This window comes from Nicotiana attenuata, unplaced genomic scaffold, assembly GCF_001879085.1.
Source record: "Nicotiana attenuata strain UT unplaced genomic scaffold, NIATTr2, whole genome shotgun sequence".
NCBI classification, from domain to species: domain Eukaryota; kingdom Viridiplantae; phylum Streptophyta; class Magnoliopsida; order Solanales; family Solanaceae; genus Nicotiana; species Nicotiana attenuata.
The window spans coordinates 71,715-90,047 of record NW_017673298.1 but is presented as its reverse complement, the minus strand read 5'-3'; the positions used below and the strand labels follow the sequence as shown (position 1 = coordinate 90,047).

Below are 18,333 nucleotides of genomic sequence, written 5' to 3'. Positions count from 1 at the left end.
GCGATATCCCAATAGTGCAAAAGGCAACTTTTTGTGCCACTGTCTTGAACCCTGAACCATTTTCCTGAGAATCTTTTTAATGTTCTTTTTTGCATCTTCTACGGTGCCATTAGCTTTGGGCTGATAGGGGGTAGAATTACGATGAATAATTTTAAATTGTTCACATATCTCCCTCATCAAGTGGCTGTTCAAGTTTGCAGCATTGTCCGTAATGATAGTTTTAGGAATACCAAAATGACAGATAATGTTGGAATGCACGAAGTCCACCACTGCTTTCTTAGTGACGGATTCGAAAGTAAATGCTTTGACCATCTTTGTGAAATAATCAATGGCAACCAAGATGAATATGTGCCCATTAGAAGCTATCGGCTTGATTTGCCCAATAACATACATGCCCCAGGCAACGTACGACCAAAGGCACTGACATAGGGTGTAACTATGAAGACGGTGCATGAATCAGGTCACCGTGTATCTGACACTAATGGCATTTTTGGACCAAACTGAAATAATCTTTTTCCATGATCATCCAGTAATAACCTGCCCGGAGGATTTTCTTTGCAAGACATACCCGTTCATGTGAGGACCACATACTCTGAATGCACTTCGTTCATGATCCTTTTAGCTTCTCGAGAATCTACACACTTCAAAAGATTCAGATCTTGAATTCTTTTGTAAAAGATCTCCACTAAAAAAGACACTGTTTGCAAGCCTTATGATAGTTCTCTTTTGATCTCCACTGGCCTACTCGGGATATTCTCTTGTTTTTAAGAACCGTTTGATATCATGATACCATGGCTCAACATATGGCTCTATTTCAATCGCATTACAATAACTGTGCCTTTCTCGAACCTCAATTTCCAGCGGGCCAATATGAACATTACTCGGGTATGGCAGCATTGAGGCAAAAGTAGCTAGTGCATCTGCTAGCTCATTGTGGAATCGGGGAATATACTTGAACTCAATGGACTTAAACCGTTTACTGAGGTCTTCCACATGTTGCATGTATGGGATGAGTTTGATGTCTCGAGTTCCCTTTTCACCTTGGGCTTGCCGAATGATTAAATCAGAATCCCCCATTATCAATACTAATGTACATTTAGATCAACCGCCATATTCATGCACCATGATGCAGGCTTCATACTCGGCGGTGTTGTTTGTATAGAAGAACTAAAGACGAGCTGTGGCCGGATAATGTTGACCTGTGGGCGAAATCAGAATTGCCCCAATCCCTACGCCTTTTGCATTTACGGCCCTATCAAAGAACATTTTCCATGCATTGATGTTCTGTAGAATCACTTCAACTAAGTTCACTTCCTCATCTGGAAAACAAGTGCTTAATGGTTGGTATTCATCATCGACCGGGTTCTCAACTAGGTGATACGCCAAGGCTTGAGCTTTCATCGTCGTGCGAGTGACATAGATGATGTCAAACTCGGTCAGCAGGATCTGCCATTTTGCTAACCTTCAGTGGCTTCTGGAATATATACTTTAAAGGATCCATTCTAGTTATGAGATATGTTGTGTAAGCTAGCAAGTAATGTCTCAGCTTTTGGGCGACCCAAGTTAGGGCACAACAAGTTCTTTCCAACAAAGTGTACTTGGCTTCATAACTGGTGAACTTCTTGCTCAGATAATATATGGTTTGTTATCTCTTCCCGGTTACATTCCTGGCTTGGGTGGAACCATCACCCGTGGATTTGACAGATAATCTTCGATTTTATCAAAAGCTTCTTGACAATCATCTGTCCATTTGATTGCCGCGTCTTTCTTCAACAGCTTGAATATGAGCACACAAGTGGTAGTAAGCTGAGTGATGAATCTGCTGATGTAATTTAGTCTCCCTAGCAGACTCACAACCTCTTTGTTGCTCTTCAGAGGTGGCAAGTCTCGAATAGACTTTATCTTTGTCGAATATAATTCGATACCCCTCCGACTGACTATAAACCCCAGGAGTTTCCTAGATGGAACTCCGAATGCACATTTAGCTTGGTTTAATTTCAAGTCGTACCTGCGCAAACGCTCAAAGAACTTCCTTAGATTTTGCACATGGTCTTCTTGCGTTCTGGATTTGATGATCGCATCATCTACATATACCTCAATTTCCTGATGCATCATGTCATGGAAGATGGCAATCATAGCTCTTATATAGGTTGCCCCGGCATTTTTCGAACCAAATGGCATGACCCTATAACAGTAAGTGCCTGATGTGCCGTAGAATTTCGGCACGTTTGATACTAATTACATAGATTTTAGCTCGTCTTTTAAAGCATTTTTAATTATTTCTTATGAAATTATGGTGTTTTGCAGTGTACGAGACTTGAAGAACCAAGAACACGGAAAAGAAGACAAAAAAAACATAGAAGGGCAGAAATGCGGCAGGTCTGCGACCGCAAAAGTGATATGCGTGCTACAAACCAACCGCATACTGAAGCAGTTGTTCCAACTCTTGAAGAGAGGAATATGCGGTCTATTATGCGGTCGCATAACGCTTCTGCGGACCACATAAGTGCAAAAGGAGATTCTGCGAGAGTACTTTTGCGACGCAGCCTGCGGTCGCATAAGCAATATGCGGACCGCATAATGGATCTGCGATGGGGAATTGGGCAACTGGGCGTGCAATTATGCGGCGACTTTGCATTTCTACGGACAGCATACATGATCTGTGATCCATTCTGCGGTCACAGATGTGTTCTGCATGGGCATTTTTGTCAAAATTTGACCCTCGACTTTTGGCCCATTATAAATAGATTTACTAGGGTTTTGTGGGTCATCTTGTCTGAAAAAGAGGCTACATTGAAGGCATTGAATACACCATTATTTTGGAAGCTTTTAAAGAGAGAATCTTGTATCTTTGTAAGCTTTATGACTTTATTTATTGCTTTGTTCTTGGATTCTAGTATGAGTAGCTAGTTTTAAATACTAAGGTTGTGGACCCTAAATGGATGTAATGTTAATGGGTGTTTACCATTAAATATATATATAATGGTTGGTTGATATTTATCCATTTCTTATGCTTCATTTATTGTTGGTGGTTGCAAACATTGACTAATTCCATTTTACTCTATCTTTACTTGGAAAAGTGGGTTAGGGTTTGGTAGAATTGAATATAAAAAACTCAAGGCTTTAAACCTTGTTTAATAGAATTACTTAGGAATAAGTGAGTTCTACTTGGCATAAATTGGTTATTCTTAATTGCAACTCTTTAATATTTTGGAAAATCATAAAGAGAAAATACTACCCAACTATTGGAAAATATTGGATAGTCACTTAGAAATCATTTGCATATCAAAGGACCTTCCATTAGAAATATATCATATTAACACCGATAGCATTACATTCCATTGATGGGGACACAACCTTGGTTTTCTTAGTCAAATTAATTACATTGTCACAACAAAATAGTTATCTTGTTAATTCATAATTACATCATTCTCTTTTTAAACTAAAGGAGTAGAATTACGACTTAAGTCAAGTTTCACACTATTCAAGTAACCTTTTTACATCTATTCCCTATAGGATTCGACCCCAACCTTGTTGGGTTATTATATTTGACACCGACCGCCTTACACTATTTATTTAAGTGTAATTTAAGCGTATCAAATTTTGGCGCAGTTGCTGGGGAATACGGTTTTGGAATTACTAATTAGTGTGTGCTTTACTTTACGTCTTCTTCTGTTCCATCACACCTTGCTTGCTTTGCTTGGTGTCACCAGGTAAACATGGACGAGCAGGAACAATAGAATATTTTTGTGGATATAGATGAGTATATTGAGGATACAAATGCCATTGTCCCTCCAAGAGTTGATGCTGCTACCTTCAAGGTAGAACACAGTCTAATCCTAATGCTCATGGTAGAGGGGTTTTTCCGAAATTCCACAGATGATGATCCAACACAACATCTCAGAAATTTCTTGGGTGTGTGTGCGATGCACAAGCAGAATCACGTTTCAGATGATTCCTTAAGGTTGAGGGTGTTCAAGTACTCTCTAACTGGAGAGGCAAGACAATGGATCCAAAATCTATTGCCTAATTCCATTCATACTTGGCCCAAGCTTGTCGGAGCTTTCCTCGCAAAATGGTTTCCGTAGAGCAAGAAGTCTAAGCTCCGGGATAAAATTTTCTTTTTCAAGCAATTACCGGGACAGCATCTACATGAGGCATGGGATCGATTCCAGCTATATTTAGTGAGTCGCCTAATCATGGTTTTTCGGATACTATCTTATTGGAGAAATTTTACATGGGCTTGGATCCTATGAATCAATTCATAGCCAAAAATGCAGCTGATGGATCTTTTATGGATAAATCATTTGCAAGGGTCACACAAATTCTTGACAAAATGGCAAAACATAACCAAGCTCGGCACTCAGAGGACATCATGGGTGGAATTGCATATGGCACTCCTTCCTTGACCAACATGATTAAGGAGAACCAAGAAAGAGACCAAGTAATTGTCGGGCTTGCCACCAACATCATTGTGTTGACGAAGATGTTCACTGAAAGCCAAACAAAAAAGGTGAACGTGGTGGAAGATGTGCAACCCATGTCAAATGAGGACTACGAAGAAGCAAATTATGTCAACAACTCTCAAGGAGGTTATCAAAGGCAACCATACCAAGGTTCCGGACAACAAAACCAATGGAGGTCTAACCCGCAAGGGCAAGGAAACCAACAGTGGCGAAATGACCAAGGTAGTTCAAATCAAGGGAATTGGAGTAACAACAATAGCAACTTTTCAAATCGGAGTTCAAACCCCTATGTTCCACCAAAGGGGAAATATTCTAAGTCTCCGCATTGGAAGGAAAGTTCTTCAAGTGATTCCAAGTTAGAAAATATGCTTGAACGAGTATTGCAAAATCAAGAAAGACCTGACACTTCAATGAAGAATATGACCGAGCTTTTGGGTTCTCACACATCCATACAAAAGTTAGAATTGCAAATGCGAGATCTATCAAGAGAACAAAATCCGAAGCAAAAGGGCACACTCCCAAGTGATACAATAGTGAACCCAAAAGGTAGTGGGAGTGGTCCAACTCGAAGTGGGAAACTACTTCAAGGAGAGAATGAACAAGTGGTTGAAGTGGAAGATTCTGAACAAGAAGTTGAGGCACAAGTTGAGGTGCTAATTGTTGTTGAAGCTGAAAAATTCCCAAAGGAGGTAAAAATTCAAGAGGTGAACCGGGAAGAGGTTAAGGAAAAGGTGAAAGAGACACCAAAAACTCTAGCACCAATTCCTAGTCCTCCTCCTCCTTTTCCTCAAAAACTTACTAGGAAGGTTGATGATAGCAAACTCGAGAAGTTCTATGACATTCTCAAGCAATTATCGATGAATATTCCATTTGTGGAAGCATTTCAAGAGATATCGGGTTTTGCTAAGTATTTGAAAGACTTGATCACTAAAAAGAAAACCACCAGGAATGAAGTGGTGAATGACTCACCGAGTTAGTTCCATCATTGCAACAACCACCTTCTAAAAGAAAGAGGATCCGGGGGCCTTCACCATTCCATGCACCATTAGGTTGCTCGACTTTGCACAAGCCCTTTGTAATAATGGGGCTAACATCAACTTCATACCTCTTGCTATTTACAAGCAAGTGGGATTAGGTATGCCTAGGCCCACAAGTATGAGGTTGCAAATGGCTGACCGTTTAAAAGATCGACGATAATTGTTGATGATGTTCTTATGAAAGTGGGGAAATTACTTCTCCCTGCCGACTTATTTATCCTCGACTGTGCTGTTGATAAAGAAATCTCTATCATCTTGGGGAGACCATTCCTTGCTACCGGAAAAGCACTCATGGATTCGAAATGATGAGATCAAGTTTCGAGTTAATGACGAAGAGGTTATTTTTCAAGCTAGTGAAGGCATGAAATTGCCACATACATACGAAAGTATATTAGTCATTGAGGTTGTTGATGAGGTAGAGGATGCAGTCGAGGTGAAGATGTAAGAGGAATGCCTTGGTGAGTCATTGCCGGCTATTTTGGTAAACTTTGATGGTGAAGATATGGAAGGATACATGGAATTGATAAATGCATTGGAAGGGCTTGGGTCCTACACTTATGCACCAAAAGAAACTTTCTCTTGACTTAGAAAATAGATTCACTCCTCTCGCTTAGCCTTCAGTCATCGAGCCGCCACAACTTGAGCTCAAGCCACTTCCACCGCACTTAAGGTATAAATTCATTGGCTCTAATGAAAATCTACCTGTAATCGTTTCTTCTTTGTTGAATGATGTGCAGGTTGAATAGTTGTTGAATATCTTGAGGGAGCACAAACAGGCCATTGGGTGGACAATAGCGGACATCCGATGGATCTCCACTAGAATTTGTGAGCAAGGATACAATAGGAGCAAGAGAGAAAACCTAGTGTGGAGCATCAAAGAAGGTTAAACCCTTCCATGCAAGAGGTAGTGAAGAAAGAAATCATAAAATGGTTAGATACCGAGGTAGTCTACCCCATTGCCGATAGCCCTTGGGTGAGTCCGGTGCAATGTGTTCCAAAGAAAGGAGGCATGACCGTGATTCAATACGATAAAAATGAGCTCATCCCAATGAGGACGATGACTGGGTGGAGAGTTTGCATGGACTACCGGAAGCTCAACAGTGCTACTTGCAAGGACCATTTCCCTATGCCTTTTATTAATCAAATGCTTGATAGGCTAGCGGGAAGGTCATTTTATTGCTTCTTGGATGGTTATTCTGGCTACAACCAAATAAACATCACCTTAGAAGATCAAGAGAAGACAACATTCACATGCCCGTATGGAACTTTTGCTTTTAGCCAGATGCCATTTGGGCGATGCAATTCTCCGGCTACTTTTTAACGATGCATGATGTCAATCTTCTCTGACATGGTGGAGGATTTCCTAGAGGTGTTCATGGATGATTTTTCTATGGTTTGTGATTCCTTTGAGCATTGCCTTGACAACCTTAGGCAAGTGCTCAAAAGATGTGAGGAAACAAACCTTGTGCTAAATTGGAAAAAATGTCACTTTATGGTGACGAGGGTATTGTTCTGGGCCACAAGATTTCCAAGCAAGGTATAGAGGTTGATCGGGAAAAGATCGAGATCATTTTCAAACTTACACCTCCCATTTCGGTAAAAAGGTGTTCGGAGCTTTTTGAGGCATGCCGATTTTTATAGGTGATTCATCAAAGACTTCTCAAAAATTGCAAATCCCATGTGCAAGCTCCTTGAAAAAGATGCAAAGTTTGATTTCGATGAGAAGTGCCTCAAAGCTTTTGAGGAATTGCAAGCGAGGCTCACCACGACACCTATTATCGTCACACCCGATTGGTCTCTTCCATTTGAACTGTGTGACGCAAGTGGTGTAGCTATTGGGGGTACTTGGTCAACAGAATAACAAGAAACTTCATCCTGTCTACTATGCAAACAAGACACTCAATGGCACACAAATGAATTACACTGTGACTGAGCAAGAACTGCTTGCCATTGTCTATGCTTTGGAAAAATTCCGAGCCTATTTGTTGGGGTCCACAGTGATAGTACACCGATCTCTGCTATCTTATGGTGAAAAAGGATGCTAAACCAAGATTGATTAGGTGGGTTCTTTTGTTACAAGAGTTTGACTTTGAAGTCAAGGATCGGAAAGGGACTGAGAATCAAGTTGCGGACCATCTATCTAGGCTTGAAGAAGTAGGGAGACCAAAAGAAGATCTTGAAATTAATGATGCCTTTCCAGATGACCACATATTGGCATTGTCTAGCACCTTCGCTCCTTGGTATGCCGACATCTCTAACTTCTTGGTTAGAGAACTTATTCCCGACGGACTTGAAGCTTATCAAAATAAAAAAATTCTTGCGGGAGTGTAGGCAATACTATTGGGAGGAACCCTTCATGTTCCGTATTTTTGCCGACAACATCATTCGGCGTTGTGTTCCGGAAGATGAGGTAATGCAAATTCTCAAAGCATGTCATGGCTCCCCAGTTGGGAGCCATCATGGTGGAAACTGTACTGCGGCAAAAGTGCTTGAATATGGCTACTATTGGCCATCGATCTATCTACCAAGACGCAAATTAAATGGTTAAGGCATGTGATCAATGTCAAAGACAAGGGTCAATTTCTAGAAGACATGAGATGCCTATGAACTTTGTAATGGAGGTCGAGATCTTTGATGTGTGGGGGGATAGACTTCATGAGTCCCTTCATGAGCTCTTATGGCATGACATACAACTTGGTGGTTGTGGACTATGTCTCCAAATGAGTCGAGGCAATCGCCTTGCCCAACAATGAGGCAAAGAGTATGACCTTTTCTTGAAGAAGAACATATTTACGCGGTTGGTACCCCCCAGGGCCATCCTTAGCGATGGTGGTTCTAACTTTTGCAGCAAGGCCTTCACCGGACTACTCGAAAAATATGGAGTCAAGCACAAGGTGGCCACCCCTTATCATCGTCAGTCGATCGGCCAGGTTGAAGTTTCCAACAGGGAGATCAAAAACATCCTAGCAAAAACTGTTAATGCAAATAGGACTGACTGGTCAAGGAAGCTAGATGATGCATTGTAGGCGTATCGCACATCATTTAAGACTACCATTGGCACCTCACCATACCGGCTGGTTTTGGGTAAGGCATGTCACTTGCCAGTGGAGCTTGAACACAAAGCCAGGTGGGCATTGAAAAAGTTGAATCTTGATCGGGCCGAAGCTGCTAACCTAAGAATGACACAACTCAATGATGGAAGAATTCCGTCTCCATGCCTATGAGAGTGCAGCCATGTATAAGGAAAGAATGAAGTTTGTTCATGAAAAGTAGATTTTGAAGCGAGAATTCAAATCCAGTGACTTGGTCTTACTCTTCAACTCAAGACTCAAGTTATTTTCGGGCAAACTCAAATCCAAATGGTCTGTCCCGTTCAAAGTTGTGAATGTGTCCCCCTATGGTGCTATTGAATTGGAGTCAGAGTACGGGACTCAAACTTTAAAAGTAAATGGACAACGGGTCAAGCATTACCTCGTAACCACAGGAGAAAGGTACTTGGTAGAACAATTCGCACTCAAGGATAGTCCTACACCAACCCCCACAACTGATTAGCCCAAATGGGGTCGACATTGTTTGGCCACGATGTTAAATCAAGCGCTTCTCGGGAGGTAACCCATGTGTGGTAACATTCTTTTGTTAGATTAGTGTTGAGCAGTTTGATGTGTGTGTTAGAATGCGGGCAGCTCAAAATACAATGAAACAGGGTGAAAGGACTACTGAAGAAGGAAGGAAAGAAGGACCTGTGGTCTGCGGCAACTATGTGGTCGAATAATGGCTTTGCGGACCATATAATGGTCGCAGACACAATCAGAAGAAAATGCAATTTTGGCCCTCAAAACTGCGGTGGGATTTCTATTTCTACGGTGCGCTTAATGATTACGAGACCGCAGAATGCATCGCGAAGTGAGTTTTAGCAAAGTAGCCAATAGCTCATCGCATAACACATAAGCAACCGCATAATGTGTCATGTGATCTACTTGTCCATTGCAGAATCCCCAGGTATTAAACCCTAACCCCCTCTGCATTTCAGTAACACCCCCTTACTCTCACACACACCAGACAACACTAAAGAGATCAAAAACAAAACAAAAAAGAACAAAAAAAAGACCAAAAACATCAGATTAACAACACAAAAGCACAAAAAGATAAAAGGAATTGCACAGAAAGAGGTCACCTGGTTCGTATCTCAGATCGAGTTCTTCAGCTACTCAAATATCTAGTATGTACATTTCCCCCTTGTTCTCTTGCTTAATGCCGTATGTTTGGAAAAATTGATGCTGTGGGAAAATTGGGTCTTGGGGATTTAACCCACAAAATAGGTGTAGAGAATAGGTGTTGGGAAATTTTTCAATGTATTAGGTGTGCAATGTCTGATTTTAGCTGTTAGAAGCTCGATAAGTTTGGTGGGTCAATTTTTGACTGAGGACGATGAACTTTGCGGTCCGCATAACTAGTCTGCGGCCCGCAAAGTTGTCATATTTTGGTGCCCTAGGTAGCTTACTAAAAAGACATTCTGCGGTTGGGTTTGTGATCGCAGAATCAATTCGTGGACCGCGAAAGTGCCGCAGACTGAGTCAGATAATAGGCCACATCTGGTGAGCAAAATGCGACCAATATGCGGTCGCATGTTATGCTGTCACTTATGCGATCGCATTCTTGCTTTGGCTTCTAAGTAATGTAGTTTCGCGATGGGTTTGCGGCTCACAGAATTGTTATGCGATCGCATAACTCATCGCAAATACTTCGTGGTGCCTTTATATTCTCTCAATATGTTTCCCATGCTATATCAACTACTCACCCATTGATTCATTGACAGGAATGGCACCAAAGAAGTCTCTCGCATTGCGATCACCTACCGCTGGAGGAAACAAATGGGCTGCTACTCTGAGCCAACAAGCACAGCAATCCAAACGTACCGGGCCTGACACAGCTAGAAGGACATCTGAGCATTCCTCCCAGCCTGAAGAGAAGGAGGCACAAACTGATCTTGTGCCACCTGTTGACCTCCATACTGAAGCACGCCAAGAAAATGTTGAAGATTTCAAGTTTGGCGTTTCCGGCTCTCGGACCATGTACAAAGAAGGCTTAGAAAAGAGAAAATTCCTAGAAGAAAAGCATCTAAGCTTGAACGGTTTAAAAGAATACTATCCCCATGTACTAGAAAACTTCAAAAAGAGGGGGTGGGAGTCATTCAGTCAGGTCCCAGAAGAGTACAGTGAGACACTCACGAGGGAATTCTATGTTGCCTATGCTGTATCCAGGAACACAGAACAAAAGAGAAACCGTAGGTTCTTGGACTCTGTTTTAGTCTACGGAGTTGAATTCCTTTTGTGACGCAGGATCAACTAATGATGTATACTTTGAGGATTGGGAGCCAGGCACCGCAGAATATTATGAAAAGCTTAAAAACAAGGAATCCGAGCGTGCTTGGGTATCCTCTGTCATAGCCAACGGAACTCCACCCTATATTGCACCAGGCCAAACGATCTACAAGAGGGATCTTACCCAAGAAGGTCGGTACTGTCTAAGTTTTGTCTGTTCCCATATAATGCCCTCAAGGAGTGAAATAGATATAAGTATCGAGAAGGAAATCCTCATTGCATGCATCATGACGGGCATCAAGGTTGATGTGGGAGAGATTATATACCGTGAGATTGGGATCCAGGCGAACCAGACAACAACTTCGCTCCCTTTTCCATGCCTAATCCATGCCTTGTGTAAAGCTGTAACGACTCTTCCTGTCCCCAAACATGATCTCATAGCAAAAGCTGTTCAGGATATCGACATTACCCGGATTAATGATGGTGCCGATAAAGTGGTCGACAATCCACCAGAGCCTTCACTCATTCCTCCTCCAGCCTCAGAAACACCTGCTACCTCATCAGACACTCCTTCCGTACCAGTCACTACCACATCCACTCCTAGACCAGCCACTACACCACTACCTGCCTCATTGCCTGCACTCTCAAAGCTTGGTCTACTGGCACAACATGCAAATGCCAAAGTAGACAATTTACTGAAAGAACTTTCATCTCTCATCCGGCAAGCACTAGCCCCGATCCAAACCTCAATCATTGATCTTCAAAAACAACATCTATCTTATGAGGATCGACTCAAGCACTTTGAAGTGCGCCTTGAGAGGGTTGAGCGAGGCGAAGTTGGGTTCATGCCTCAACTTAAGAAGGAGGTAGCTGAGCTAAAGTCAGAGTTGCTCAAAATGCAAAACCTGGAGTTGATTTTACCTCTCTTCTTCCGGAGGCAAGGGAGCAGGGCACCGGTACCTCTCAGATTCCTAGCCTTGGCCTTGACTTCAACAACCTCATGTCAACTGAGGTGGCTCCTGAGGTGATCCATGGTACTAAGGCTTCACAGGCTTTGGGCCCTGTTGTGCACATAGAGAATCATTCAGAAGAGGAATCCGAAGGGTCTGGGGGGGAAACTGTTGAAGAGGAAACTGATGAGGAAGGGTTACTTGAGGAGGATGAGAGTCAGCGGTACAACACAGGCAAGCAGATTGCTGTTTCTACAGAGACACCGGATGAGGAGGAAGCAGATGTGTAGACAGCTATTGCGCATTCCCTTGCAGATATGGTCACCAAAGACACTCCTTTGACCATACAGTCATTATTGGGTGAGGGTAGCAGCTCCGATGTCCAAGACCTAGCTTTGCAACTGGTATAGCTTCCTATGTTGGTCCCAGGCACTGCTGCACAGTCTAAGGTTCCACCCGCTGCTTCCATAGTGTCAGCCTCTAGCCCCACGGCCACTTTGGATGCTCCATCTACTGTCTAGTCAGAGGATCCACCTGCTGCTTCCACAGTGCTAGCATCTGATCCCAGAGCTGCCCTGGATGTTCCAACCCCTCCTAGCGCGTAGTGCGCCCCAGGAAGCCCCTAAACTTTACTCTTACTTTCTCAATGCATTGGGGACAATGCATGTTTTTTGATTGGGGGTGGGGTAGTCAAATTTTTTATGTGAAACTTGTATATAAACTCTTTACTTTAATAGTGTAGATTTGTATACAGCAATGAATTCCCCTTGGTTTTTCTTCGCTGTGTTCTTTTCCAAGGGTGTAATAGTAGAACCATGGCGATAGCACAAAACATTTTGACTTGTTTGGTGTTATTTTTCTAGCTTCAAGCATGTGATAAGTTTTGTTGAATAAATTGCACCCTTCTAATTTTGTAAATAAACAATTAGTCATTCTTGTGAACTCGAGGCTCGCTCTCTAACTCTATGCTTACTCAGAATCTCAAATATCATGTGATGAAGCTTTAAGTTGCCTTGCATTCACTTGAGGGCTGAAATTATGCTGAGTCGAACAGTTCATGCGTTGTGAGTGATTGAGGATTTGTATAAATAATGTATATGCTTAACTTGTGATGTCTAGAACTTGCCCGGTTAGTTTCTTAATGCAACTCTTAGGTTAATGATTGGGTGCTGAAATGATATTAGGCTCTCTTTGTGATTGCTAGCTAATTTTGACCAAATTGACCTCCCTGGTACATCAATTACCCTAGTTACCCCCGTTGAGCCTTTGACCTTTTATTTGGTTACCACATGACAAACCTTTACCCCTTTGTGAAATAATTCTCTCTTTTGAACCCATCCTTCCTTAAACGATTAAGAATGAGGCTAAAATTCTGAGTTTGGGGTGCCGGTGTTAAGTGGAAATTGGTAAGGTTGCCTACTATGTGTAGAAGAAAAAAAAACAAAAACCTCAAAGTTGTATATATGATGATACTCAAGCTCCAAAGGAAAAACAAAAGAAAAACATTTGTACATATATATATATATATATATATATATATATATATATATATATATATATATATATATATATATATATATATATATATATATATATATAAAGAAATGGAGTGGAGTCTTGTGAAAACTGAAGAAATACTTTGAGGTGGTTCTATGTCAGTAACTCGAGGTCAATAAGTGCTATGTGGTAAAGAAGCAAACTGTATGTAGAGTTCAAGGAGGGATAGCCACTACATTCCCAAATATTTGTCCAACCCGTCCCGAAGCCTACACTACAACCCGTGAAAAGTCCTTGGTGATCTACAACCAATTATTTATGAGATAGCAGCATATTAAAATAAGGGCAAGCATATGGACTGATACTTGTAGCATTTAGCTTTCTTTCTGAGTGCAAGATTGTTTGATTATATCCCTTTTACATATTTGTGAGTTGGGAATTTTCTTTGTTGTGAGCACGCATGAATTGCAAGATTTAGCAGAAGATAGGTTCTTGAAGTAGGATACAAGTGCACACTAAACTGTGGTAGCATTCTGTCATTTTGCTTGAGGCTCGAAGTTTACAAGTTGATTGGTCGAATTGCTAAAAGGTTGTTGTCTTCCATGAAGGGTGAATAAAAGAAGTTACATGCTTGTTAGCTGACAGTCAGCACCATCTACAGTTATTGTTGTTTTGTGATCTGTCAGAAATAGAGTAGTGTATGATAGGTTAACTTTGTTTTAGTTGCTTGAGGACAAGCAAGAGTCTAAGTTGGGGGTGTTGATGTGCCGTAGAATTTTGGCACTTTTGATACTAATTACATAGACTTTAGCTCGTCTTTTAAAGCATTTTTAATTATTTCTTGTGAAGTTTTGGTGTTTTTTAGTGTACGAGACTTGAAGAACCAAGAACACGGAAAAGAAGACAAAAAACCATAAAAGGACATAAATGCGGCAGGTCTACGACCGCTGAAGTGATATGTGGGACGCAAACTAGCCGCAGACTGAAGCAGTTGTTCCAGCTCTTGAAGAGAGGAATATGCGTTCTATTATGCGATCGCATAACGCTTCTGCGGACCGCATAATAACCGCATAAGTGCAAAAGGAGATTCTGCGAGAGTACTTTTGCGACGCAGTCTGAGGTCGCAGTAGCAATATGCGGACCGCATAATAGATCTGCGATGGGGAATTGGGCAATTGGGCGTGCAATTATGCGGCGACTTTGTATTTCTGCGGACCGCATACACGATCTGCAATCCATTCTGCGGTCGCAGATGTGTTCTTCAAGGGCATTTTTGTCTAAATTTGACCCAAACTTTTGGCCCATTATAAATAGATTTGCTAGGGTTTTTGTGGGTCATCTTGACTGGAAAAGAGGCTACATTGAAGGCATTGAATACACCATTATTTCGGAAGCTTTTGAAGAAAGAATCTTGTATCTTTGTAAGCTTTATGACTTTATTTATTGCTTTGTTCTCGGATTCTAGTATGAGTAGCTAGTTTTAAATACTAAGATTGTGGACCCTAAATAGGTGTAATATTAATGGGCGTTACCATTGAATATATATATATATATATATATATATATAATGGTTGGTTTATATTTATCCATTTCTTATGATTCATTTATTGTTGGTGGTTGCAAACATTGACTAATTCCATTTTACTCTATCTTTACTTGGAAAAGTGGGTTAGGGTTTGGAAGAATTGAATATAAAAAACTCAAGGCTTTAAACCTTGTTTAATATAATCGCTTAGAAATAAGTGGGTTCTACTTGGCATAAATAATTTATTCATAATTGCAACTCTTTTATACTTGGGAAAATCATAATGAGAAAATACTACCCAACTATTGGGAAATATTGGGTAGTCACTTAGAAACCATTTGCATATCAAAGGACCTTCCATTAGAAATATATCATATTAATATCGATAGCATTACATTCCATTGATGGGGACACAACCTTGGTTTCCTTAATCAAATTAATTATATTTTCACAACAAAATAGTTATCTTGTTTATTCACAATTACATCATTCTCTTTTCAAGATAAACGAGTAGAATTACGGCTTAAGTCAAGTTTCACACTATTCAAGTAACCTTTTCACACCTATTCCTTGTGGGATTCGACCCCAACCTTGTTGGGTTATTATATTTGACACTGACCGCCTTATACTCTTATTTAAGTGTAACTTGAGCGTATCATTGCCCCAGGGTGTGGTAAAAGCAGTCTTTTCTGCATCTTCTTCATCCATCAGAACCTGGTGATAACCAGCATTACAATCCACGAAAGACTGTATCTCATGTTTAGCACAATTGGCAATGAGAATGTGGATGTTTGGCAACGGAAAGTTGTCCTTGGGACTCGCCTTGTTCAAATCCCGATAATCAACAAAAACTCGGGTTTTTCCATCTTTCTTTGGCATTGGCACCACATTAGCCAGCCATGTGGTGTATCGGACTACTCGGACCACACCAGCTTTCAGTTGTTTGGTGACCTCTTCCTTAATCTTGTCACTGATGTTAGTTTTTAACTTTCTTTATTTCTGTTGGACAGGGGGATAGCCAGGATAGGTAGGCAGTTTGTGTACCACCAAATCAAAACTCAGCCCTAGCATATCATCATAAGACCATGCAAACACAGCTTTGAATTCAAACAAAAGTTGGATCAAGGCATCTCTAGTTCTGTCATCAACGTGAATGCTTATCATGGTTTCTCGGATATCTTCTGAATTGTCCAAATTAACTGGCTTGGTTTCATTTAAGTTTGGCTTAGGCTTGTTCTCAAATTGATCCAATTCTCGATTTATTTCCCTAAAAGCCTCATCTTCATCATATTCTTGTTCTTGATTCATTATTTCAAAGTTAGACATATTTTGGGATCTGAGCATGAAGTCCGCAAGCATGTCATGTTATTAAGGTCCACATTATTAGAACTGAAACGAAAAGATAAGAAAAAGATAAATCTATGAACATTGAAATATTGATTCCATTTCATTGAATTGCAAGATAGGAGGGTTAACATCAGAATTAAAAGACAGTAAAGTAAAATATCCGAGTTACACCCTAAAATAACTTCTAATGCATAAAAGATGGCAAGACTGAACTACCGGGATTCCCGCCTGACAGGGAATAGGGTAGCTTCCCGGTTTTGGAGCTTGAAATCTGGTCCCATATACTGCACCACGACACGGCTCGTGCCTTCCCCTGGCTTGACCATGTGAGATTCATATAGCATTTGTTTTAAAGCTCCGCAGACATCATCCATTTCCTCAGCCGTGAAGCCTCTTCTTCTTCCTTCACATACTTTTGTTTGACGAATGATCAGGCAAGATGAGGAATGGTCTGGGACAGCACCTAACCATTTTCTTTGCGGTTGTTAGCCCACGTTCTGTCAGCCTCTGTAGCTCGAAAACCCAACCCAAAACACTTCTCATTGACGACTGGGGAAATGGGCTCAGTAATGCCCTGTAGTGATACTCCGAGCCCCTTTCCGGGCTTCTACCCATTTTTGATCATTTGGGTGGCAACCATAATTGAAGATTAGATAAGCAAGGTTGAGGTAGTGGGGCCCCTTCCTCAAACTGGTCAGCGACTACAATTTTAAAAGCTTGATAAACAATGTGCTCATTGCCTTTCCTAACTTCAAGACACGGGACTGAAGGGTCCCGGTAAATGGATTGCTCGTCTTCTTCATGGACAAAGATCTATTGATTGTCATACTCAAACTTGACCATTTGGTGAAGAGTGGGAGGAACAGCTCTGGCAGCATGAATCCATGGTCTACCCAGGAGGAAATAGAACGAGGTCTCCATGTCCAACACTTGGAAGGTTACCTCAAAGTCCACGGGGCCAATAGTTAAGATCAGATCAATTTCTCCTATTGTGTCTCTCTTGACCCCATCAAAAGCTCGCACGCAGACATTGTTGGCCCGAATTCTTTCTGTTCCAATTTCCATTCTCTGGAGTGTTGAGAGAAGGCAAATATCTACTCCAGACCCGCCATTTAGCATCACCCTTTTCACGTAATATCCCTCACATTTGACAATCAGGTGGAGGGCTTTGTTGTGGGCAGCTCCCTCTACGGGCAAATCATAGCGGCTGAATGAGATCTTGTTGACCTCAAAAAATCTTTCAGCCATCCTTTCCAATTTATCAACAGTAGTTTCAACAGGGACATATGCTTCATTCAATGTTTTGAGGAGCACTTGTTGGTGTTCATCTAAACTCAGCAACAGAGATAGGAGCGAGGCCAGGGAGGGATTCTTCCGGAGTTGGTCAACTATCGAATACTCTGAAGTTTTCATCTTCCTAAAGGACTCCTTCGCTTCCTCATTGCTCACGGGCTTCTTGGGTGGCATCTGTTTATCCCTGTCTATTTGGACTTCCTTAGCTCTTTCGAGGTATAGTACCTCCTAGACCCAGTCATCTCATTCACTTCCCCCATAATTTCTTTCCCCTTGTAAGTAACTACCATTGTGTTGTAGTTCCAAGGGACTATAGTAGGATCTTTCATAGGATTCTGTGGTGTGAGACTGATAACCACGGGCTCAGTCAGCCTTGGTGAAATTACCGGTCCGCGTGCCACATATGTCCCCTTTGGTACATATAACCTTGGCACATTCAATGTTGCTTTACTTTCATCGAACTTCTTTATTCGGGGCCTCAGGAACATAAAGAACCACATTCTTGGCAGGTGCCAGCCTAGTTTTTGCTTCAATGGCCTGAGGAACCGGAGCTACTTTCTTTTTGATTTTGGCCGGTTTTGCCGCTACTTTAGATCTTGCCTCTGAACTGGCGATGGCAACAATGGCCTTCAATTTCGGGTCAAACTCTTTTTCATCACAAATCATACCAATGACTGGCCATTGTGAGCACATAATGGATTATTGGTCACATTGGGGATCTCTTCGTCCCTCAGCACAATTCTTTTTGCTTCGATTAGGCCTTCGACCGCCCTTTTGAGGGTCTAGCAATCTTCCGTATCATGTCCTTCCACTCCTAAATGGTATGCACATCTGGCATCGACCCTGTATGTTGGAGACTCGGGATTTTTCCAAATGGGAGCCACAAGTTGCAATAGA

The 18,333-nt window shown here is 41.5% G+C and overlaps 1 protein-coding gene across 1 annotated transcript; it reads right to left on the bottom strand.

Moving 5' to 3' along the window:
- Positions 1-741: 741 nt before the first annotated feature.
- Positions 742-1,077, bottom strand: LOC109215979. Its single transcript, XM_019380103.1, has one exon. It carries the CDS (start codon positions 1,075-1,077, stop codon positions 742-744), a length of 336 nt encoding a protein of 111 aa, XP_019235648.1.
- Between the last annotated feature and the right edge of the window lie 17,256 nt (positions 1,078-18,333).